At 40.8% G+C, this 23201-nt stretch overlaps 1 protein-coding gene across 5 annotated transcripts in view; it reads right to left on the reverse strand.

Moving 5' to 3' along the window:
* The window catches only part of mslnb (mesothelin b), a 99201-nt gene that overhangs the window by 60618 nt on the left and 15382 nt on the right, over positions 1-23201 (reverse strand). For 2 of the 5 annotated variants that reach the window (XM_062542467.1, XM_062542459.1), the window contains exons 16-74: positions 22555-22673; positions 21985-22161; positions 21791-21822; positions 21577-21668; positions 21368-21390; positions 21222-21243; positions 20826-20853; positions 20589-20664; positions 20087-20245; positions 19679-19890; positions 19317-19417; positions 18293-18405; positions 17737-17913; positions 17543-17574; positions 17230-17327; positions 17067-17092; positions 16913-16934; positions 16798-16825; positions 16615-16690; positions 16239-16397; positions 15897-16108; positions 15218-15318; positions 14968-15080; positions 14389-14565; positions 14224-14255; positions 14016-14113; positions 13883-13908; positions 13728-13749; positions 13585-13612; positions 13078-13153; positions 12379-12537; positions 11927-12138; positions 11418-11518; positions 10942-11054; positions 10588-10764; positions 10312-10343; positions 9475-9572; positions 9316-9347; positions 9151-9172; positions 9033-9060; positions 8850-8925; positions 8334-8492; positions 8001-8212; positions 6539-6639; positions 6005-6117; positions 5432-5608; positions 5238-5269; positions 4959-5056; positions 4719-4744; positions 4582-4603; positions 4418-4445; positions 4034-4109; positions 3716-3874; positions 3288-3499; positions 2823-2923; positions 2047-2159; positions 1627-1803; positions 1376-1407; positions 983-1080 (exon numbers count right to left, since the gene is read on the reverse strand). In XM_062542467.1, the coding sequence (XP_062398451.1) occupies positions 983-1080; positions 1376-1407; positions 1627-1803; positions 2047-2159; positions 2823-2923; positions 3288-3499; positions 3716-3874; positions 4034-4109; positions 4418-4445; positions 4582-4603; positions 4719-4744; positions 4959-5056; positions 5238-5269; positions 5432-5608; positions 6005-6117; positions 6539-6639; positions 8001-8212; positions 8334-8492; positions 8850-8925; positions 9033-9060; positions 9151-9172; positions 9316-9347; positions 9475-9572; positions 10312-10343; positions 10588-10764; positions 10942-11054; positions 11418-11518; positions 11927-12138; positions 12379-12537; positions 13078-13153; positions 13585-13612; positions 13728-13749; positions 13883-13908; positions 14016-14113; positions 14224-14255; positions 14389-14565; positions 14968-15080; positions 15218-15318; positions 15897-16108; positions 16239-16397; positions 16615-16690; positions 16798-16825; positions 16913-16934; positions 17067-17092; positions 17230-17327; positions 17543-17574; positions 17737-17913; positions 18293-18405; positions 19317-19417; positions 19679-19890; positions 20087-20245; positions 20589-20664; positions 20826-20853; positions 21222-21243; positions 21368-21390; positions 21577-21668; positions 21791-21822; positions 21985-22161; positions 22555-22673 (5643 nt within the window). The remainder of the gene's footprint in view (positions 1-982; positions 1081-1375; positions 1408-1626; positions 1804-2046; positions 2160-2822; positions 2924-3287; positions 3500-3715; positions 3875-4033; positions 4110-4417; positions 4446-4581; positions 4604-4718; positions 4745-4958; positions 5057-5237; positions 5270-5431; positions 5609-6004; positions 6118-6538; positions 6640-8000; positions 8213-8333; positions 8493-8849; positions 8926-9032; positions 9061-9150; positions 9173-9315; positions 9348-9474; positions 9573-10311; positions 10344-10587; positions 10765-10941; positions 11055-11417; positions 11519-11926; positions 12139-12378; positions 12538-13077; positions 13154-13584; positions 13613-13727; positions 13750-13882; positions 13909-14015; positions 14114-14223; positions 14256-14388; positions 14566-14967; positions 15081-15217; positions 15319-15896; positions 16109-16238; positions 16398-16614; positions 16691-16797; positions 16826-16912; positions 16935-17066; positions 17093-17229; positions 17328-17542; positions 17575-17736; positions 17914-18292; positions 18406-19316; positions 19418-19678; positions 19891-20086; positions 20246-20588; positions 20665-20825; positions 20854-21221; positions 21244-21367; positions 21391-21576; positions 21669-21790; positions 21823-21984; positions 22162-22554; positions 22674-23201) is intronic. The other 3 variants (XM_062542476.1, XM_062542484.1, XM_062542492.1) reach the window with 3 other exon arrangements.

Here is a 23201-nt window from a genome sequence, read left to right on the forward strand (position 1 = left end):
AACTACATACACTTATCAACCTGTTAAGAAACAATGGGGAAATTAACATTCAAATCACAAATGTGGGGTTACAAAAAAATAGGCTGGTAGTAAACCAGACCCTGGAATCTTTCAGAGGACTGGCCGTGAATAATGAAAATGGCCCAACTCGAGGGGCGGCGCCAAGCATGCATTTGAGAATCTCCCTGCATGCAATTGGATAACACCATGACCAATGTTTGCTCTGACTGATTCTGGACTTCGACGCAATTGGATAAACCTACGACCAAAAACGAAAGTGTCGTTTAGCTTGCCCACTCCTTTTTTGGTGCATCATTGCTCACTGCCAGAGTATCTTGCGGACACAATTCAAATTTCCAGGGTAACAAAAAAAGTATTGCAACTGAAAACATCAGGTGGACTAGTCGGTTGCAACATTTGGTCCAATTCCTAAAACAATCTGAAATTGTTTAAATGTTAGGCATTTCTCAAATCAATTGTCTGCCAAAGCCCATACTGTAGCTCCTACAGTCACAGCAGAACAAATTTACTGTTTTAGTACCAAACCGGTCAAATGACTAAAGACATTTTTTTATATAACCAACACTAACAGTGATTGATCACCATAAGGCACTTCTTTTATTTCCCCAAAGTAATTGAATATTGATTATTTTTGGAAACAGAAAGCTATTCATGTCACAACAAGGTTTTAGGTGGTATATGTTAACAGACTGTGGTCAGTATCCCCAAAAATAGACTGTGAACTCAAGTCAACAAGCAAAGCTCAAACGACCAAAGAAAACCTCACTGAAATTGCTGAAATATAAGCTTGGTAAGCAACGAGTAATGATAACTCGTTATTATCATCATTTCACCCACCATTTGACCTACTACACAATGAATTGATGCAGAAAAACAGCACAGTTGTGTATTTTTTTACGAATGTGCCAGAGCATTGGTTCAAAGGATTTAGAAAGGTCGGTATTGATGTAAAAGTACTTACCTCTCGGACTGAGGCGGAGCAGCTGCTCCACAGCTCTTCTGACGACAGGCTCCAGCTCCGTTGGTACTGAACTCAGGGCCTCTCTGAGCCTCGGGGTTCTACAGATATCACACATCACGTCAAGAGTCACAGTAATGCTAACATAAACACTCAAACCGTGAGCTTAATGATATTACAAAACAACACAAAAATCACAAAAAGTCAGATGACATTACACGACAACAAACAAATAGATAGATAGATAGATAGATAGATACAAGAGTCACATGACAATATTACATGAGATTAGTGCACAGCTGCAGAAATAAAGCTGAAATATTTCAAGAATTGTCATTAAATACTGTACTTAAACACTACATGTTTGGGTAATATTGAAAAGTTAAATTGACTTACATTACTTGATAAAACTCACAAGGTGCTCCAAACTTCATTCATAAGGAAGAAGAGAATGATGATGAGGGTCAGGCTCAACTAATACTGTACATTGCTGTTCAGCTATATCCTTTAAATATCTATTTTGTTTACGTCAACCAAAGAGATGTATTGACAAAAATATGCAAAATTGAGTCAGTCTTCCAAAATTCATTAACCCCATAAGTAAGACACCAATACTTATGTCTAGTAATGAAGATGATGTACTGTACCTCTGTGGCAAGGGCGATGGTTTGGTCAAGAACTTCCGGGAGTTCCTTCTCCACAGGTGACTCCAGTACGTTATCCAGCACACCGTGGATGACCTCATCTTTCCCTTGGGCAAGAGGGAGAGGCAGAACCATCAACCCAGCCATCTGCTTTGGACTGAGAAGATCCAGCACTTCCAGCTGCAGAGAGAGAAAGCGCAAGAGAGAGAGAGGGAAGAGAGAGAGAGAGGGACAGAAAGGGAGAGAGAAAAAGAGGAATGGGGGGGGGGGGGGGCAGGCAGAGAAAGAGAGACATGACAAGACCGAATGGAGACAGGGGGACAAGGAGAGAGAGAGACACGATTTAGCAAAGGAAACAAGGTACTACAAATTAACAGTGATTATTTCATTAGTGATTGATTGGGAAATTAATTTGTTACATACTGGATCAAAGTCCTGGTTGAGATCCAACAGACTTTCGAGAGAAACAAGGGCAGAGAATCGTCCATAGTTATCTGCAAGCCATTCCATGCTGTTGTTGGAGAAGCATCCAGAGTCTGCAAATTCACAGATAAAATTTGATCATACTTACAGTACACTCTCAAAACAAATGTATTAGAAGCAACACCAACGGTGTTGTCCCTACCTGGACATAGAGAAGTGTTAAAAAGCAACACAATTTGTGTTATTTTCAACGCATTAGTTTTGTGTACAATAGACTACAAATAGAACCAGTGAGAAAAATGTTCAAGTACACTCAATCCAACTGACACACTGTGTGCACAATGTAGAACAGTGTTAATGAAAAATAAGTAGAAACGTATTGGATTGAATGTGTAATGATAATGCATTGAAAGTTCATTAACTTTGTTATACAACATTAACTTCATAAAACATTACGCTTTTTATGCCATTAGCATAATGTCATTGCTTTTATGATACTCACAGGAGGAATATAAAAACTAAGTCACTCCTAGAGGCCAAGATACAGAAACTATTTTACGTGAGACTAAATGGCACGCAACTGTGATACGCTCAGAAACAACAAGACGATTAATAAAATAACTGCATTTTCACCCCTCCATGGTTTATACAGTAGGTGGGAATTTACTGGATATGAACCTATAACTATAAAATCAACCAACAACAAATATTACCAGTGTGACAGAACATGTGGGACAAAAAAGTGATCTCTTTTGGACCCATGTGTTAATTCTGACCTGATGTGTTCCTGGTCAGGAAGGGCAGGATGAAGAACCTGATGACACCCTCGGCCTGCTCCTCTGTCATGTCATCAAAATGATGACTCAGCTCACCCACACTGGAGAAGAAGTTACAAAACATTCAAATAGTCATATAATAATATAATAATTATATAATTTGGGTAATAATAATTTGGGTATATGCTATGTGATGTACATACTGTATACAACAGCAAGGTATTTCATTTCATTTTCAGTTAGATATACACAGAAGAAATGTTAAGTTCATTGTGTTGTAGATAGGTAACTACCTAGGTAGTACTGGTGCTCTAAGTTGTCGTATTCTCGTATCGTGTCTGATAAAATTGTGTCATATCGTCTCATATCATAATGTATTGTACTATATCATATTTCATGATGTGTCTGATTTTATACATTAAAACTTTTAATACAATTTGTATCAATACTTTACATCATACGTACATGTACTGGTAGGTTTCACAGGAGAGGTTCTTGTTGCTGACACACTCCAGGAGGTCTCTAGAGGCGAATGGCAAGAACGGCCGCAGACTGTCACCGAACAGGGATGAGATGAAGTCGAGGTCTTGCCACTGCGTGTCACTGACCGACTCCAGACGGAGCTCTCCGAGAATATCCAGGACATCAGTCACAGATGGACCCATCAAACTCAGAGACTGGCAGAAGCGGGAACAAAAAACAAAAGAATGTCTAAAACAGGAATTCCAAATAATACCTTGAAAATCGCAGAGGCAGATAGTGCCTCCTGACAGTGGGTTGGTCTGGGTTCGGAACCCACACCCATTATCTGCTAAAATATCGGTCACTTTATGTTATTATAGAGATGTATAAACTATCTCTCTGACAAAATTGTCTCAAAACACCCCCATTACCATGTTGGAGGCCACGTGTGAGAACATGATGAGAGCTTCATCCAGAACATCTGAGGTCTTGGTGAGGAGCAGCTTCCAGGTCCCCTTGGAGTAAGTCCTGTTGCTGGACAGCTGGCACACCAGGAGCTCAGTCAGGTGCTGGGCAGTGAGTCCTGACAGCTGTAGATGAAGAACCAATTACACAAAGCTTAGAATTCAAGAGCTTTTCATGTAAACTTTTAAAAAAAATTTCCCCCATTAGAAGCATTTAACACATTCAAAGACGACACATACAAAGAGATAAGACACAGACAAGAATGAGTTCAAATGGCCGCTCACCTCAGCGCAAGCGTACTGTGACACGCTGTACTGGCAGGGTACTTGTCCCTCATCCAAGAGATGCTGCAGCCCAGAGCTGTGAGAACACAAACATGTTCCAGCTCATGAGGTGTGCAGTAGTGGGCACAAAAAAACCAATCGTATCGCAAACTTCATGCATTGTACCGAATAGTGACTTAAGTGTATTGTTAAACTCCTAATTCCTCGTGGGTCTTCCTGACATATGAGCTCAACATAAATTGGTACATAAATTAATAGATATATTAAATAAACTCCAATGTTCTTACACTGCCCTAGCTTTGTAAATTTAACAGAATCTTCTAAATTTGTTAATGTTCTTGGCGTTAGGTCAAGAAGAAATACAGAAAAAGTGGGTGTGCAAACCTGTTTGTCCTGTAGCAAATTCCAGTCTCTGCAAAGATCACAGGACAATATTATGTACATTCCAACATTCCAGAGATAATATGATAATGATGATAGCATCCATTGCAGATAATACTGTATGTACTGCATGTGATTAGACTGACTTTGCCTGAGGATGAACTTACCATTAACTCTTGTGAAAGGACACTAGTGTGGAAAAGAAAGAGACAGAGTCAGTATATCTGACTACACAGTATATCACAATCAAATCATTAAATATCATCAAATCAACATGGCACATACAACACATAGCAACACTTACTGAAGGTGGCCGTGGAAGAACACAACCTGATCAGACAAAAACAAAACAAAACAAAAAAAACAGACAAGAATGTTTGACACTTGTACACAAAGTACAAAAGTACAAGATTATATAATACATTTTTACCGGAGTCGAAAATGCCAAAGGTGCATTTAGGCTACACGCTAATCATTTTGTGTGTTTATATACTATAAATACAGCTTAGATATCAGCGTCATATTGCATATAAAAGTAATGAACCTGGTGGTGAGTTCCCTCTAAGCTGATCTACAGTTGTGTAGATGATGTGCTCCAACTCAAGAGGCACATATGACAGACCCAGGAACAGGTTCTCGGATCTGGGGGGAGAAAATTGGATTTTTAAAAATGATCACTGTAACTATTTATAATATTGATGTTAGCAAAAGGTGCATGTGCCCTCAACGTTTAAAAAAATGTTTAAAACACCAGCAGTCACACTTGTGTGCAGTGCATGAATAATTTTATGGACAGTAAATAAGATCTGAACCACACACTTACACTAACTGAAGGGTGAGACACAGTATCTCGTTCTGTGAAGAAATAACATGTCAAAATAAAATCAGTATTAATACATGTCTCCTGAAGTTATTGAGACGGAGTGATTTCGTTTAAAAAAAGCATTTAAGACATTTCCAAATTTCTAGGAATTGTTTGAAATCTAAAAAAGAGGTATTGTCTATGGAGCATTTTACCTTTTGGGAGATGATGACTAGCTGATGCAGGACCTCGGGCATCTGTGTCTCCACAGGAGCCTCTAGCAGGTGGTTGAAGACCACACTGATGACTTCCTGATCGGGGGGAACGCCACCGAGAGGCAGGAGGATTAGCTCCGCCTTCTGCTGGGAAGAGAGCAGCACCAGGACGGAGAGCTGGGGACAAACAAGGGAGACGGAGAGATCGAGAGCTTTACAATCTATGCTAATGTGTTTGGTTGAATTGATTTCCATACGTTTTTGGTGTTAGCCTTGGATGGGCTAATAGCCAGCAAGCCAACTATGATTACCTTTCATTTTCATGAAAGGAAAACGAAGCAAAGGTTGAGTAAGATTTTGCTTCTCATTAACTAAATCTTAACATTACAGCCCATAGTGGTGCATGTTTCATCAAATAAGGGGTGGGATAGACATGTAAAGCGGCGCTTGACTAGAAAGCATGTGTCATTCACACACACACACACACACACACACACACACACACACACACACACACACACGGATACACAGTTGAAATCAGTGTTTCCTATATGAAAAAAGCACATCACTTACCGAATCGAAGTTCTTGTTGACATCAAGTAGACTTTTGAGGGGAACAAGGCCAGAGAATTGTCCGTAGTTGTTGACAAGCCACTCCATGCTATTGTTGGAGATACATCCTGGATCTAGGAGTGGCCCATGTACAGAATCAGTTATATAAAGTATATAAAAAATCTTAAACGTCGTTAAAACAAAGAATGATGGCTACTGTATAACAATAGCGTCAACAAAGTATCATCATCAGAGCGATTATGAGAATGATAAAAAGCTGACAGCAAATCAAAATCCATTACATTTTATCCATCACATTCATCAACATGAGGAGAGAGATCTTCTTTATCATTGGTCAGTGTGGAAACTACTTTATAGTTATCGTTTCTGATGTTAACGGCACTTTACGCCGGGGCAAGATAGCTCTGCAATTTGTGCTGTATGTAAATATCAAATATATCAAATAATGCAGACATACTGATGCAGACAATAAAGTCTATATGTATATATAAAAAATTGATTATGGCATAGAGAGACCCTTGTCTTAATTCTGACCTGATGTGTTCCTGGACAGGTAGGGCAGGATGAAGAACTTGACGACGTTTTCTGTCTGCTCCTCTGTCATGTGATCGAACTGATAACTCAGCTCACCCACACTGGAGAAGAAGGAATTGTTGATTACGGTATACAATTCAAAGTCACAAAACAATTAATGCATAATAAAATAGCATAAAAATGTCATACTGTATGTGACACTGCAAGGCGAAACCAGTCGCTTCGGTCAAATTTATTGTATTTGGTGTAAAGTTATTGTGCTTACATGAACGGCCATACGCTAAGCTTTCCAACGATATGTATAATAAGGGTATTACAAAAAGATAAGATAACCGTCACGACAATGCCAGAAGAGTAGAAAATCACCTTTTTAAGTGGCGTGGACAACAGAAATTACTGCTAATGTATTGAATCTTCACCGGGTTTAACAGTCAAAACGTATGTTTTTCTGTGAAATGTTGTATACCGTCGAATTATGCGAAAACGTGAAATTCAACATTTTAACCCGGAAGTTTGTTTGTTGTGGATTTTCTCAAAATAGCATTGTGCGCAAAGCAACTGATTTCACCTTGCAGGGTCACATATAGACCAAGTAGAAATGTGCTGCAATTTAAAAACTGGATTAGGCTACTCGGGAATGGCTTATACAAATGAATGCTTCATATCCTCATTTTTGGTAAGGTCTGCCATTTTTTTTATATGGTTTATTGCTAGGTGTTGGGTTGAACAAATTCAAGCTCGAGATTTTCTAACGAGGGTAATGTTGTGGAGATTGAAAGAAAAAAATATTACATTTCATGTAAATTCAGGTTGATTTTCTCGCGATCTGTTTATTACAGCTACTAGTTCTTAATACCATCAGAAACCTACGATCGTGCTCTGTCCGGTGATATGCATGTGATATCAGTGTGATTAGAACTTCGTGAGCAATCCAACACAGAAGAATGGGTGTGCATTTTGCATTTTTCACCCGTCGCAGATAATGCAGAATGTTAATATTACATTTCATGTAGGCCTAGCCTAAATTCATATTGATTTTCTCGCGGACCCGTATTACAGCAACTAGCTCTTAATACCATCAGAAACCTAAGATCGTGCTCTGTCAACAAGTGACACCTGTATATCAGTATGACTAGAACTTCATGAGTAATAGTCTTAATGAGTATGGGTGTGCATTTTCCATTTTTCGCCCGTCGCAGATCATTTCTCTGGGGGGGCAGGGGTTATCTTTGGGAAGGCACTGCCTCCCCCAGCCTCCCCTAGAAATGCCCATGGCCCTAACAAGGTCCATTGTCTCTGGAGCCCCTTGGGGGTTGAGTGCCTTGCTCAAGGGCACAACCGTGGAAGCTGGGAATTCAACCCACAACTTCAAGGCTAGCGCACTACGCTACCACCACCCATCCTCACCCAGCTAAAGTTACCAAATGTCCAGTTACCAACTTTGCCGCTCTTTGGAACTTACATGTACTGGTAGGTTTCACAGGTGAGGTTCCTCCTGCTGACACAGTGGAGAAGGTCTCCTGAGGCGAACGGCAAGAACGGCCGCAGACTGTCACCGAACAGTGAGGAGATGAAGTCGAGGTCTTCCCACTGCGTGTCACCGAGCGGCTCCAGGCGGAGTTCTCCAAGAACATCCAGGACATCAGTCACAGATGGACCCATCAAACTCAGAGACTGGCAGGAGCAGGAACGAGAAACAAAGAGTGTTTTGTTGTTGCTGTTATAAAAAAATCCAAAATATTCTGAAAATGAAATACAAAACAAAGTACAACATGTCACAAAACACCTCCATTACCATGTTGGAGGCCATGCGTGAGAACATGATGAGAGCTTCATCCAGAACATCTGAGGTCTTGGTGAGGAGCAGCTTCCAGGTCCCCTTGGAGTAGGTCATGTTGCTGGACAACTTGCAGACCAGGAGGTGGGTCAGGTGTTGAGCAGTGAATCCTGACAGCTGTCCGTGCAGACAGATAAGCAACACAGGAGTTTTAAAAAAACGTTACACTTTTGGAGCATTTTTATCCTTCTTATTTATCATGTAGTGTTTATTATTAATTTATTTACTTAGAGTATACTGCATATTACATTGTGTCTAATGTGTAACGCATCATATAACATTTTCATTATTTATTATTATGCAACACAGAGTTTCTCTGTCGTACCATTTTTATTCGGCTTATTTTTGTACTCCTACTGTATATTACGCTTCGCCTGTTTGTGTCTTTCAGTGTTGGTACATCATTCTACGAATGTGACCAAAGAGATGTTTGTTTAGATAAAAGTTACTCAGGACACCTCTAACCCATCTCACCTCTGCACAGGCATACTGCTCCAGACTGACGTTACAGGGGACCAGTCCAGCTGCCAGATGGGACTGCAGGACGGTGCTGTTGACAGGACAAACATGATCAGTTGGTTTCCACTCCTTTAATGGTTTCCATTTTGTCTGTTCAACTTTTAGTATTCTCTTACATATGACATCAATTGAATTTACCTGTTAACACCTTCACAAAGTCTGGTTTCTATAGAAAAAAAAAAGACATATCCAGATTAGTTTAACAGCCTTTTCCCAAAACGTTGGTGCACAAAACGTGGCAATACTGAATACTTACCATTAACTGGTGTTGTAGGACACTAAACATGGAGCGTAACAAAAGTGAAATGTAAACATTTTGTAAACACGTTTTTTCACTGTTAAAATGTACCTCAAAATATCTGCATACAGTATCAATGTATTATTTACAGTCAGATTTGCTCTTAAAAGAATATTATCTCACCTGAGTTGGGAGAGGAACAGGACTATAGCAATCTGCTCCAGAAAGAAAAGAGTTGATGAAGATGAATTTTTGAAAAATGTCTCTCTGAGTGTGTGTTTGTGTGTGTGTGTATACACAGGTGTGTGTGTGTGTGTGTGTGTGTGTGTGTGTGCTACTGACCTATTGGACTGAGCTGGATCAGCTGCTCCACAGCTCCTCTGATGATGGGCTCCAGAAATCCTGGTACTGATGCCACAGACTCACCAAGTCTTGGGATTCTACACATCATCAAATATCGAAGGATAGGAAGAACAAACAAACAAACAAACAAACAAACAAACAAACAAAAATGATCAATGCATAAACATAGAGAAAAAAAAGAGAGAAATACCTCTCAAATGCTATGGTATGTTTATAATAAATTCCCTGGTCAGTGATACAAAATTTTAACCTGACTTTCGCCAGATCCTGTATTTCGCTGTCTGCTTCACACAAGGATCTGGGACTTCTCGATAGGAGATGTATTTCTGAAGGCGGGTCCTTGTAAAACATCCTCGCATGTGATTTGATAAACCACTTGCCTGTTATCTTGAATGACGTGCTAGGCTTCTTCAAGCTCTTGCCAAACCCGGTCGGAAGAAGAGTAAAAACATCCTTGCCACCAATAAATGTCTTCAAAACTATTCTCTGTTAATCTTTTAAAGAATGAATACTCGATAGATTCGACAAAACGGTTGAAATAGCAGAATCAATGTCAGCACAAGACTCCTCGCTGCGTGCCGCCATTGTTATTTGAATCAAACACTCGCTTCGGCGCTTCTGATTGGTTGCTCATTTTTTGATCACTGGCAGGGGTTTGGATTGCCCTCGCGTCCAGACCCTTGTGTGGAGCTCAGCAAAACGCCTCTGGTGGAGCATGGCGGAACTGCAAGGGTCTGGCGAGAGTCAGGCTAACAAAATTTGGCCAAAGGGTACAACAAGAGAAATGTGTACAATGGGAATGCTGGTTTGACTCACATTGTCAGGTAGAACTCGCAAGGTAGGTCAGCCTAGGAGAATGACAGAGACGGGTGTTACATGAGAGTATCTCAAGGGGATTGTTTTAATTTACTGTTTAGCAATACCAAATAGTTTCTAACATAATTTGTTTGGAACACTGAAGAAAAATTAGAGAGGAAAATACTACAAAATGTGTGTAAAGTAGTGAATTTATTTGAATCCATGCCAAACATTTCAGTCAGTATATACCTATATCAATACCTAGCATTTTTCCTAAATAGAAATGTCTTTCACCTGTGCGGCAAGGACGATGGTGACAGCAAGAACTGCCGGAAGACTCCTCTCCACAGGCGACTCCAGTACGTGATCCAGCACTGTGTTGATGACCTCATCTTTCTCTTGGGCAAGAGGGAGAGGCAGAACCATCAACTCCGCCATCTGCTTTGGACTGAGAAGATCCAGCACTTCCAGCTGCAGAGAGAGAGAGTCAGAGAGAGACAGAGAGACACATAGAGAGATAGAAAGGGAAGGAGAAAGACAGGGGGACAAGGAGAGAGAGAGTCACCATTTAGCAAAGGAAACAAGGTACTACAAATGAACAGTGATTGACTGATTAGTCACCGATTGGGAAAATAATGTGTTACATACTGGATCAAAGTCCTGGTTGAGATCCAACAGACTTTCGAGAGAAACAAGGCTAGAGAATCGTCCATAGTTATCTGCAAGCCATTCCATGCTGTTGTTGGAGAAGCATCCAGAGTCTGCAAATGAACAGATAAATGTGATCATACAGTACTTACAATAGAACACTAATGGGGCTTTACCTCCGCAGGGTTTCAGCTCAACTCGACTCCACTCCACTCGCTATTTTTGGCTTTCCATTTAGCAAAAACTGGTACCTGATACTGGTACTATTTTTGGTACCACCTCTGTTGAGGTGACGTTAATGTGACATTACAGTTGTTTTCTTCAGCGTTACTAATGCAATCGGCTAGCTAAAAGGGGTACTTTGTAGCAGTGGGAAACGAACAACGGGTACAAAAATACAATGATATCATACAATGGAAAAGCCCCATAACAGAACCAGAATAAAATACTTTATTTGGAAGGGTCTTAATTCTGACCTGATGTGTTCCTGGTCAGGAAGGGCAGGATGAAGAACCTGATGACACCCTCGGCCTGCTCCTCTGTCATGTCATCAAAATGATGACTCAGCTCACCCACACTGGAGAAGAAGAGATGATAAAATAATGTAATAATTACAAATTTGTACGTATACATAATATGTGATATACATATACCACATCATAGTATTTCATTTAAATTCCTGATACACACAGGAGTGGTGTTACATTCCTTGTGCCGTGGTCTAGGTAGGACACATGCCACATTGGCCAATCGAAAACCAAGATAATTCATTCAGGTATTGTTATAATTTGTCAACGTTAAAGCATAGTTTCTCAATTGTATCAAAGTGTCATATTGTCTTCATATCATATCAGTAGGCCTATGTACATGACTGTGTGTGATCTTTTGCATTGACATTTTACTGTAAATACAATTTGTAGACATACGTTACATGCATGTAATACAAATACAATAGTACTGATACAAGTATGTGCATCATACATACATGTACTGGTAGGTTTCACAGGAGAGGTTCTTGCTGCTGACACACTCCAGGAGGTCTCCAGAGACAAACGGCAAGAACGGCCGCAGACTGTCACCGAACAGTGAGGAGATGAAGTCGAGGTCTTCCCACTGCATGTCACTGAGAGACTCCAGACGGAGCTCCCCAAGAATATCCAAGACATCAGTCACAGATGGACCCATCAAACTCAGAGACTGGCAGGAGTGGAAACATAAAGAAAACAAATGCTTTTAAGAATAAAATTCAAATACTACTTTGGCAATCGTGCGGGTGTGGTTAGGCTACACCGGCAGTGGCAACTGACAATGGGTTAGCCCGCAATCGAAACTCACTCACTGTTGCAAGTCTTTTTCGCTTTAGATTAAAGTGCCTGCTAAATACGTCACTTCAAGTAGATGTAAAAAGTGTCTCTATAACGAAAACACCCCCATTACCATGTTGGAGGCCATGTGTGAGAACATGATGAGAGCTTCATCCAGAACATCTGAGGTCTTGGTGAGGAGCAGCTTCCAGGTCCCCTTGGAGTAAGTCCTGTCACTGGACAGCTGGCAGACCAGGAGCTGGGTCAGGTGCCGGGCAGTGAGTCCTGACAGCTGTAGATGAAGAACCAATTACACAAAGCTTAGAATTCAAGAGCGTTTCATGTAAACTGCATAGGCTAACACTGTATGTAAAGTTTGGTAAAGTTAGAAGCTATGATAAAGTGACCAATGCACTGGACTCAGTCAAAGACGACACATACAAAGAAACTAGAAAAGCACTCAGAGAGCGCAGCTACCTCCGCCTGCATTGTTCTTCCTAGGCTGTCATACATTTGAACCTAAACTATTCAGATCGCCACCACGTGGCCATACCATGCCATTACACCACTAAGCTAAATACATAATAGCCATAAAAATCTCGACGGAATTACGGATCACTCCCAAAATGTAACAGTTTCTTCCTTGGGTCATGTCCGACCTTCCCTGAAAATTTCATGGAAATCCATCCATTACTTTTTGAGTTATCTTGCTAACAAACAGACAGACAGACAGACAGACAAACAAACAAACACCGGTCCCCGATGAAAACATATATCTCCTTGGCGGAGGTAAATAAGACACAGTCATGAATGAGTTAAAATGGCCGCTCACCTCAGCGCATGCGTACTGTGACACGCTGTACTGGCAGGGTACTTGTCCCGCATCCAAGAGATGCTGCAGCCCAGAGCTGTGAGAACACAAACATGTTCCAGCTCATTAGGTGAGAACACAAACATGTTCCAGCTCATTAGGTGAGAACACAAACATGTTCCAGCTCATTAGGTGAGAACACAAACATGTTCCAGCTCATGAGGTGTGCAGTAGTGAGCACAGCAAACCAGTTTAGACCAGAGTATGCGATCCTAATCCACTTTCTGTTATTTTCAGCTATGCCTATTGGACTTCCAGATATATGAGCTCAAAATGAATTGATAAATGAATAAATAGACTAATCAAATCAGCTCTAATGTTCGTAAACTGCCCAGTACTATAAATTGGGCAGAAATCTAGACATTGCAACAACAACAAAAGACAGTCAAAAAACACAAAATATAAAGGTAATTGATTTTCTAGATGTTAAGTTAAGAAGAGAAACAGAAAAAAAGCAGTTATGCAAACCTGTTGGACCTGTGGCAAATTTCAGACTCTGCAAAGATCACAGGAAACGATCATGTTAAACATTCCAACATTCTGGGATGTACAAAACAGAGCTAATATGTACTGCGTGTAATCAAATAGGTTTTGCCAAAGGACAAACTTACCATTTATCCTTGTGAAAGGACACTAGAGTGGAAACAAAAGAGATACAGTCAGTACATCTGATTATACTGTAAATCACACGTCATTATACTGTAAATCATATATTTATTTATATTGTCAAATCAACATGGCCAGGCTCATACAACGCAATACTTACTGAAGGTGGCCGTGGAAGTACACAACCTGATCAGACAAAAAAAAAAAAAAACAGACAAGAACGTTATACAGTAATAGTATAAATACAGTATACGGTAGATATCAGCATTATATTGCATATAAAAGTAATGAACCTGGTGGTGAGTTCCCTCTAAGTTGATCTACAGTTGTGTAGATGATGTGCTCCAACTCAAGAGGCACAAATGACAGACCCAGGAACAGGTTCTCGGATCTGGGGGGAGAAAATTGGATTTTTTTTATTGATTACTGTAACTATAATATGGATATCAGCAAAAAATTACATGAATAATTATATATAAATTAAATCTGAACCGCACTTACACTGACTGAAGGGTAAGGCACGGTATCTCGTTCTGTGAAGACATATGATATATCAGCATTAATCAATATGATAAATCATTTAAAAACAGCTGAAGTTATTGTGATATAAAATGGTTTGACATCTAAAGATACTGCAAATAGTGTGTGCAGTATATAGCATCTTACCTCTTCTGAGATCGTGACTAGATGTTGCAGGACCTCGGGCATCTGTGTCTGCAGGGGAGCCTGCAGGAGGTGGTTGAAGACGACCCTGATGACTTCCTGTTTGGGAGGAAGTCCATGGAGAGGCAGGAGGATTAGCTCCGCCTTCTGCTTGGGAGAGAGCAGCGCCAGGACGGACAGCTGGGGACAAACAGGGCAGACGGAGAGAGCAAAGACATTTTAGGCAAGTTCCTCCACTCGGCGGCCATATTGCAACGCACTTTGGGCACTTATTGGGCATCTATTTTGGGCAGGACTGCCCATGTAAGGCTTCGTACCAAACTCGCTCCGGTGGCGAGATCACAACACGTGATTGGTACGATGTCTGCACACACCTCATGATTGGCACAATTGACAGGATAGTGGAGAGAGAGAGACAGGAAGGAAGTGGGAGAGAGACAAGGGTTGGGATCAGGAAATACCGCGGGCTGGACTCAAAACAAAGGTCCAAACCAGGGTGAATGGCACGGGCGCTGTAACCACTTGCTCCACAGAGCCCACAGAAATAAGTGTTTCCTATAGTGAATAAAGCACTTCACTTACCGGATTGAAGTACTTGTTGCCATCGAGTAGACTTTTGAGTGGGACGAGGCCAGAGAATTGCCCATAGTTGTTGACAAGCCACTCCATGCTGTTGTTGGAGATACATCCTGGATCTAGGAGAGGCCCAAACACAAGTAGCATATGCATGATGCAGACAATATGTCTAGAATGTACTATGCACATAAAAACGCTTATTCGTTGAGGGATCACATACATAACATATTTCAAGAACCCATGTCTTAATTCTGACCTGATGTGTTCCTGGACAGGTAGGGCAGGATGAAGAACTTGATGACACCCTCGGCCTGCTCCTCTGTCATGTGATCAAACTGATGACTCAGCTCACCCACACTGGAGAAGAAGAAGTTACGAAAGAGTTAATTGTTGAATAAACCATTAAAAGTTACAAAATAGTGAATTAATGATACAATAGCATAATTATTACACATTTCATGTGATATTTAATACTACTGCATGTCATCATACTTTACTGAGTCATACTTCAGCATATTATCTAATCGTAAATAAGCTATGACTGAAAGTGGGGGTGCCTACAGTCATGGATACTATTATGCCACGATCACAAGTGCCATATTGCATATACACACCAGTTACACTTACAACTAATCAAGTCTAAAGACACTAATTTGTGTTTTCTATCATTAATTTAGATTTTTGTTAGTTCATCCTCCACCCCCCAATAGTTCCAAACAATAATTTTGGCATCTATTGTACTGTTAAAATGGCAATGTCACTCTGTAGCTGAGTTGAGCAAGAAAGGCTGTTTGTGTTCAATAATTAGCTTGTCCTCCCGTTATATGGTAATCTGACTCCATTCACTCAATTTTCTCACTTAAGAACTGTCCGTCACAAAATGTAACATTGAAATTGTAACGTTGAAATTGCTGCTCTCTCGCTTTGGAACATACATGTACTGGTAGGTTTCACAGGTGAGGTTCCTCCTGCTGACACAGTGGAGAAGTTCTCCTGAGGCGAAGGGCAAGAACGGCCGCAGACTGTCACCGAACAGGGAGGAGATGAAGTCGAGGTCTTCCCACTGCGTGTCACTGAGCAGCTCCAGACGGAGCTCCCCAAGAATATCCAGGACATCAGTCACAGATGGACCCATCAAACTCAGAGACTGGCAGGAGTGGGAACGAGAAACAAAAGGTATGTTAAGATGAAAAAAATTAAAAAAAACAGAAGAACCCTGATACTTTGGACAATGACAAAAGTAACTGTAAAAAATAGCCAGAAAACACCCCCATTACCATGTTGGAGGCCATGTGTGAGAACATGATGAGAGCTTCATCCAGAACATCTGAGGTCTTGGTGAGGAGCAGCTTCCAGGTCTCCTTGGAGTAGGTCCTGTTGCTGGACAGCTGGCACACCAGGAGCTGGGTCAGGTGCTGGGCAGTGAGTCCTGGCAGCTGTTGGTGCAGACAGATAAGCAACACAGAGTTTAAAAAACATTTCACTTTTGGAGCATTTTTATGCCCCTTATTTATCATGTTCTGCTTATTATGTGCTTTTAATGTATAATACAGTATGTCTTGTTATTGAGTATTGGTGCATTATTCTATGAATTTGACCAAAGAGATGTTTGTTTACATCAAAGTTACTCAGGACACCTCTAATCCATCTCACCTCTGCACAGGCATACTGCTCCAGACTGACGTTACAGGGGACCAGTCCAGCTGCCAGATGGGACTGCAGGACAGTGCTGTTGACAGGACAAACATGATCAGTTGGTTTCCACTCCTTTAATGGTTTCCATTTTGTCTGTTCAACTTTTAGTATTCTATTACATATGACATCAATTGAATTTACCTGTTAACACCTTCACAAAGTCTGGTTTCTATAGAAGAAAAAGACATATCCAGATTAGTTTAATAGTCTTTTCCCAAAATGTTAGTGGACAAAGCACGGCAAAACTCCAACTTACCATTAACTGGTGTTGTAGGACACTAAACATGAAGCAAAACAAAAGTCAAATGTGAACATTTTGCAAACACAATTTCTACAGTTAAAATTGACACATGAAACATCAGTATATAAATATTATCTATAGTCAGATATGAGACATTACTGTATCTCACCTGAGCCGGGAGAGGAATAGCACAATCTGCTCGAGAAAGAAAAGAGTTGATGAGGATGTGAACATGAATATTTGGAAAATGTATACCTGTGTGTGTGTGTGTGTGTGTGTGCGTGCGTGCGTGCGTGCGTGCGTGCGTGCGTGCGTGCGTGTGTGGTACTGACCCAGTGGACTGAGCTGGAGCAGCTCATCCACGGCTCCTCTGATAAGGGGCTCCAGATCTCTTGGTACTGATCTCAGAGATGCACTCAGCCTTGGGATTCTACACATCATGGCACATCGAGGGATAGAAAAAACAAAAACAAAGAAAAAATAAACAATAATAAACTAAAAATATGGGGAATTACACAATATCACAGGCTGACAAGATAATCGAGGGTTTTTTTAGGCATTAAAAATATACAGTCTGTTTATAAATACAATCTATCTGTAATCATCAAGTGAAACGCTTCCAATGAGAATGTTGATTGGACTTACATTGCCTGGTAGAACTCACAAGGTGCTTCATCCTAGGAAAGATAAAGAGAAGTATCTTAAGAAAGAGTCTTTGAAGGGGACTGAACCGAGTATGAGTAACTCTTTGACAATACCTAATCGTTTCTGAAGCTGAGTTAAAAACAAAAATGTACCCCTGTAAATTCCTAGCTTTTTGTAATAAAACTTCCTTTTACCTGTGTGGCAAGGACAATGGTGTGACCAAGAACTTCCGGGAGTTCCCTCTCCACGGGTGACTCCAGTACGTGATCCAGCACTGTGTTGATGACCTCCTCTTTCCCTTGGGCATGAGGGAGAGGCAGAACCATCAACTCCGCCATCTGCTTTGGACTGAGAAGATCCAGCACTTCCAGCTGCAGAGAGAGAGAGCGCAAGAGAGAGAGAGAGAGAGAGAGAGAGAGAGAGAGGAAGAGAGAGAGAGAGAGAGAGAGAGGCAGGGGCGGGAGGTGTATGTTGGGAGGAAAGGTAAAATAATAACATAGAGAATGAAAAAGACACAAAGCAAGAGAGAGAGAGCAGGGTAGAAAGAAAATGAGAGAAAAGTACAGGGTGATGATGAAAGAGAGATTCGTCAGTATTTCCTACATAAATCTGGATATCATTCTCAAGTGATCATTCTCAAATGATTGCACACGCACTACTAAATGGATTATTATCCCTTAATGTAATAAGTAGAGCCACTTGTATTATGATAATGAATATTAAAAAAACAACGAGATGTACAGTACATACCGGATCAAAGGCCATGTTGAGCTCAAATAGATCCTCAAGCTCCACGAGGAGGGAGAAAGGTCCAAAGTTGCTTTGCAGCCAATGATAGCTGTCATTAAGGGCACACGCATGTCCTGAGAGAGAGAGAGTGAGAGAGTGAGAGAGAGAGAGAAGTATTAAAGAACCCATGAAATAATGAAATAACACAAATAATACACAAAATACCACATGCATAATTAATGCGCCAGTCTGCAAATCTGAATTTCCTATCTGGGACCACTCACACACCACCACACAATAGCTTTAGCTGATTACCCGTACCTCTCCATGTTTCCCGTTGGTGGAATGCGCTACCAGTTCCTACATGTACCATAGCAGGGGTATCCCTCTCCATCAACTCTTCCAAGAGCATCTCCTCTCTTAGGACTACTCACAGCTGGACATGCTTTATCTAGCCCTTCTTCCCACTGCCCCTCTTCCCTCTATCCCTCTTGACTTTGTTTGAACTTGAACGTTGTTCCATTTGCTGCACAATATCCAAGTGGCAATGTACCTTTATTGTATCTTTAGGCGAACTGTTGGAAGTTGCTTTGGATAAAAGAGTCAGCTACTAAGGACTAAAATGTAAATGTGAATGTTACCTGACTTAGCATTTTGCCCATCCTTTAAATTGGAGCTCTGTGTTTCTCTTGAAGCTCTTTCTTTGTTCCTCTTAGTAGTCCTCTACAGTATGTTTCTCTTAGAGACCATCATATGACATACTGTTAGGTTAAGACAAGTGTTACTGAGAATGCTAATGTGACTACTATGCTAATCTGTGGGAATACTAATACCCAGTGCTATAGCAACTGAATGGAGGTGAGTGGGGGGTATCCCTCTCTATCTTCAAAAAAACACCCGAAGCGAAGACCCAACTCTTCCAAGAGTATCTCCTCTCTTAGCACGACTGACAGCTGGACATGTTTTTATCTAGCCCTTCTTCCCCCCTGTTTATATCCCTCTTCTACCTCCCTTGACTACATTTGAATGGAGGTGAGTGGGCTACCTGAGGAGTTGCTGCTTAGGTAGGGCAGGATGAAAGACTCCAGCACCATCCTCCTACGAGGCTCCTCCATGTGGTGGAACCGGTGCACAAACGGTCTCAATCTGAAAGGTCAAGGCAATGAAGGATTAATCACATAGTTAGCGTGATTAACACAGTGGCGGGCCTTATCACATGCTAAAACAGGGGAAATGTGTGGAGAATAGCAAACATCTATAAATATGTCATGTGTTTCCACGACACATTGCACATTACATGTATTAATTTAGCAGAGACTTTTATCCAATGTTGTAAAGTACAACTTTACAATGTATTGCAACACATCATGTTTAACATTGTATGGCACACATGAATGTTAAACGTACATTTGCTGGTAGGTTTCACAGGTGAGGTTCTTGGTGGTGAGGCAGTGCAGGAAACCTCCCGAGGCGGCGGGCAGGAATGGACGCAGAGTGCCGTTCAACAGCGACGCCACGAAGGAAGCGTCCTGCCACTGCTCTTGGCTGTACCGGTCCAGTCGCATGTCGCGCAGCACGTCCAGGAAATTGGCCACAGACCGGCCAATCAGAGGATGAGACTGGGGTGGACATTGGAAAAGAACCGAGGGTCAATACCTCAATACGAGAAAATTCGTCTGTTGAAACTGTGACTTTGCATTAGTCAGTTTGACCACACTTTGCTATAATCACAGACATATAGCCATGTTTGAAACATAGCCATCTATAACCACATTCAGTAGCAGTTTTTTCAACAAAAACAAACATTAGGCTCACCATGTTGGAGGCCATGCGTGAGAACATGATGAGAGCTTCATCCAGAACATCTGAGGTCTTGGTGAGGAGCAGCTTCCAGGTCTCCTTGGAGTAGGTCATGTTGCTGGACAGCTTGCACATCAGGAGGTGGGTCAGGTTATGTGCAGAGAATCCTGTCAGCTGAAAAAAGAAGAGATATCAAAGTATTAGCAATGTTGGATGAAGCCTTAACCAAACCTGCTACACATCCTGTAACAATAAACATAATAATAAAGATAGAATCATTTGCGCAAAAAAAAATGAAATCGAATCAATTAGAGATAAAAACAGGATAGCACACTACTTGCTATTACACACAGAATTTAATCCTTGACTAAATTGAATACAGACAGTATAGCTGTGTGGACAGTGAAGCAGACTTATAATATACAGACATTATCCAGATACACTCTATTCAGATGAAGGGCTTATAGAGATAGTACACATTTCAAAGTGTAAAGATAAACTCCTCAATGGTCCTTACCTCTGAGCAGGCATACTCCATTAGACTATATTCACAGGGTACATATTCAGCCTCCAGGTGGAGCTGCAGCTCTGAGCTGCATGTCAATCAGAGGGAAAAGACAACACATGAAAATCCAACTGAGATTTGGGGACATGTCAATCACTCTTAGCGAACACACAATTTAGATTTTGTCTTAAGTTAGTTGTAAATTCTTATTTCAGGATTACATCGATAAAATGTAATGGAATAAAATACCTGTTGAATCCATCACACATTCTGCTCTCTGTTGGAAATACACAGGAACATATATTCATCAAAAATAGCAGATGCAGACATCATGTTATCAATGCAGTACTCAGTACATGTACTGTAGGCATATGGCTTGACAATGACAAGCACCTTTACTCTTAAGACAGGCCACTGTTAAATATCTAGTAAAACTAGATTTCAGTGTAACTAATTCTGGACTTAATCCACTCAATTATGTAAGGCCTACCAAAGAGAGAATGTAACATGGTGGATATAGACATGTTTGATTGTTTTATTTACTCTTGTAAACTGAATAAACTGGATAAATATGTCTTCCAAACAAATAAATATAAAACAACCAATGCTGGAGTATTCTTCAAAGTACAGATCTCTACAACTTACCATTAAAGTGTATCACAGGACACTATAAGAAAACAAAAGATACAACAAGATACATAGTAAAAAAGATAGCCTACAAACAATATGATTTAAAAAAACATGGCATTTATTTTCAAGAAGTAGAAATAAAGGTACAAAGGTACACTTACATCGAACACAGGCAATGGACAGTCTGAGGCAAAGAAATAAATCAAATAATAATATATTAATTTGAATAAAAGGTGTTAACTTTATAGTAATAATCCTGCAATAATTTTCGAACAAAGAATTGAATTATAAACTCTGTGTGTGTGTGTGTGTGTGTGTGTGTGTGTGTGTGTGTGTGTGTGTGTGTGTGTGTGTGTGTGTGTCCGCTCACATGCAGGTTGTCTCATGTTGTGGATTGCTGCCCAGATCTGTGGTTCCATCATGCGTGGCACAGACCACAAGTCATCATACAGTCGTTCCACCCTACAACAACAAATCAAACAAAACTTAACTTAACTTAACTTTTTCAAACATACAGAAAATCTTGCATAAGGACAGAAAAAGATGAGAAAGAGAAAGAGAACCTTTACAATGTTGTGACTTACATGATCTGGTAGGTCTCACAATCCATTCCCATCTGTAAATGAATCAATCAATACACACATGAACAGACAAGCAGATACAATGCAATACAATGACTAAATTGTGCATGCAAGCAACATGCAAACATCATCTACATATACAGTACGCGAGAAACCACTATATCGTCAAGGTAAGAAATTGAATGAGTCTACATTACATCATGGCTGAGTTCCACAACGTGCTCCAGGACTTCAGGCAAGGCCCTTCCAATGGGGTCTTCCAAGAGGTGGTCGAAGACGAGGTCAACCACCTCTTGTTTCGGCGGCAGCCTTGGGAGGGGAACGACCATGAGCTCTGCCATCTGTCTGGGGGACAGTAGGGGCATGACTTCCACCTGTAAGGGAAATAAATAAATATATACATACACTCACGAACACATTCATATAGCCAAGTCTAGTCAAGTTCATATAGCACATTTCAAGCAACAGGAGTTGACCCACAATTGAGACAGTTAGGAGTTAAGGAACACATATTATATATTGCGCATCAAACACGTACAGTGTATACATTCACTGCATTCAGTACATTCTGCACATGCTTTGGAAACACTTTACCTAGATAGTCCAACCATAGAGATTTAACAGACTATCTGTTAAGATCTGTTAAGTTCAGCATGTAAAAATGTTACTGAACAATTACTGAAGATCACCTTAATCAAATCCAACCCTTAACCTTTACCTTGATCATAAATTGTTATTAACAGAGTAAGTTGATAATCTGAGCTTACTGCAGAGAACTCGGGGTTGAGCTGATACATGTCCATAAGTGTAGACAGAGGGGCGAAGCGACCCATGTTCTTAATCATCCAGTCAGTGCTGTTCTCCGCCGATCTCACACAGCCAGGGTCTACAGCCGGGTAGGGGGGTAAACAAATTATCATAAATTCTATAAATCCATAAAAGTGCATACATAAATTTGGCTTAGGACTGCATGTTACCGGATTATTATAGGCATAGCTGTCAACATTGAACATTGAAAATAAGGGACATTTCACAGGTTATTCACGCAAAATACGGGGAAATTTCAACCGATATGTGACTTTTCTAGATTGCCGTCAAATCGTGCTCTCACAACAACTACGCTGTTATCTTAAAAAGGCCAACATCACTCTAAGGTTGTCTTCAAGCAAGCAAAATGGTACTTTGAAAATATATGTTTCACTGGAAGGGCAAGGGGGTAGCAACAGGACGACCGTACAGAGACTGACAGGTCCGCTGGAAGGGCTGATATCGTGAGAATATTAAAATACGGGATACTTTACGGGGAACTAATAAAACGGGAAGACAGCGGGAAAAGAACCAAAATGCACAAGAAACCCGGAAAAAAACTTGAGGGTTGACAGCTATGCATATAGGTTGCCTAAATGTAAAAATG

The sequence above is a fragment of the Sardina pilchardus genome, chromosome 1 (genome assembly GCF_963854185.1).
Source record: "Sardina pilchardus chromosome 1, fSarPil1.1, whole genome shotgun sequence".
Lineage (NCBI taxonomy): Eukaryota > Metazoa > Chordata > Actinopteri > Clupeiformes > Clupeidae > Sardina > Sardina pilchardus.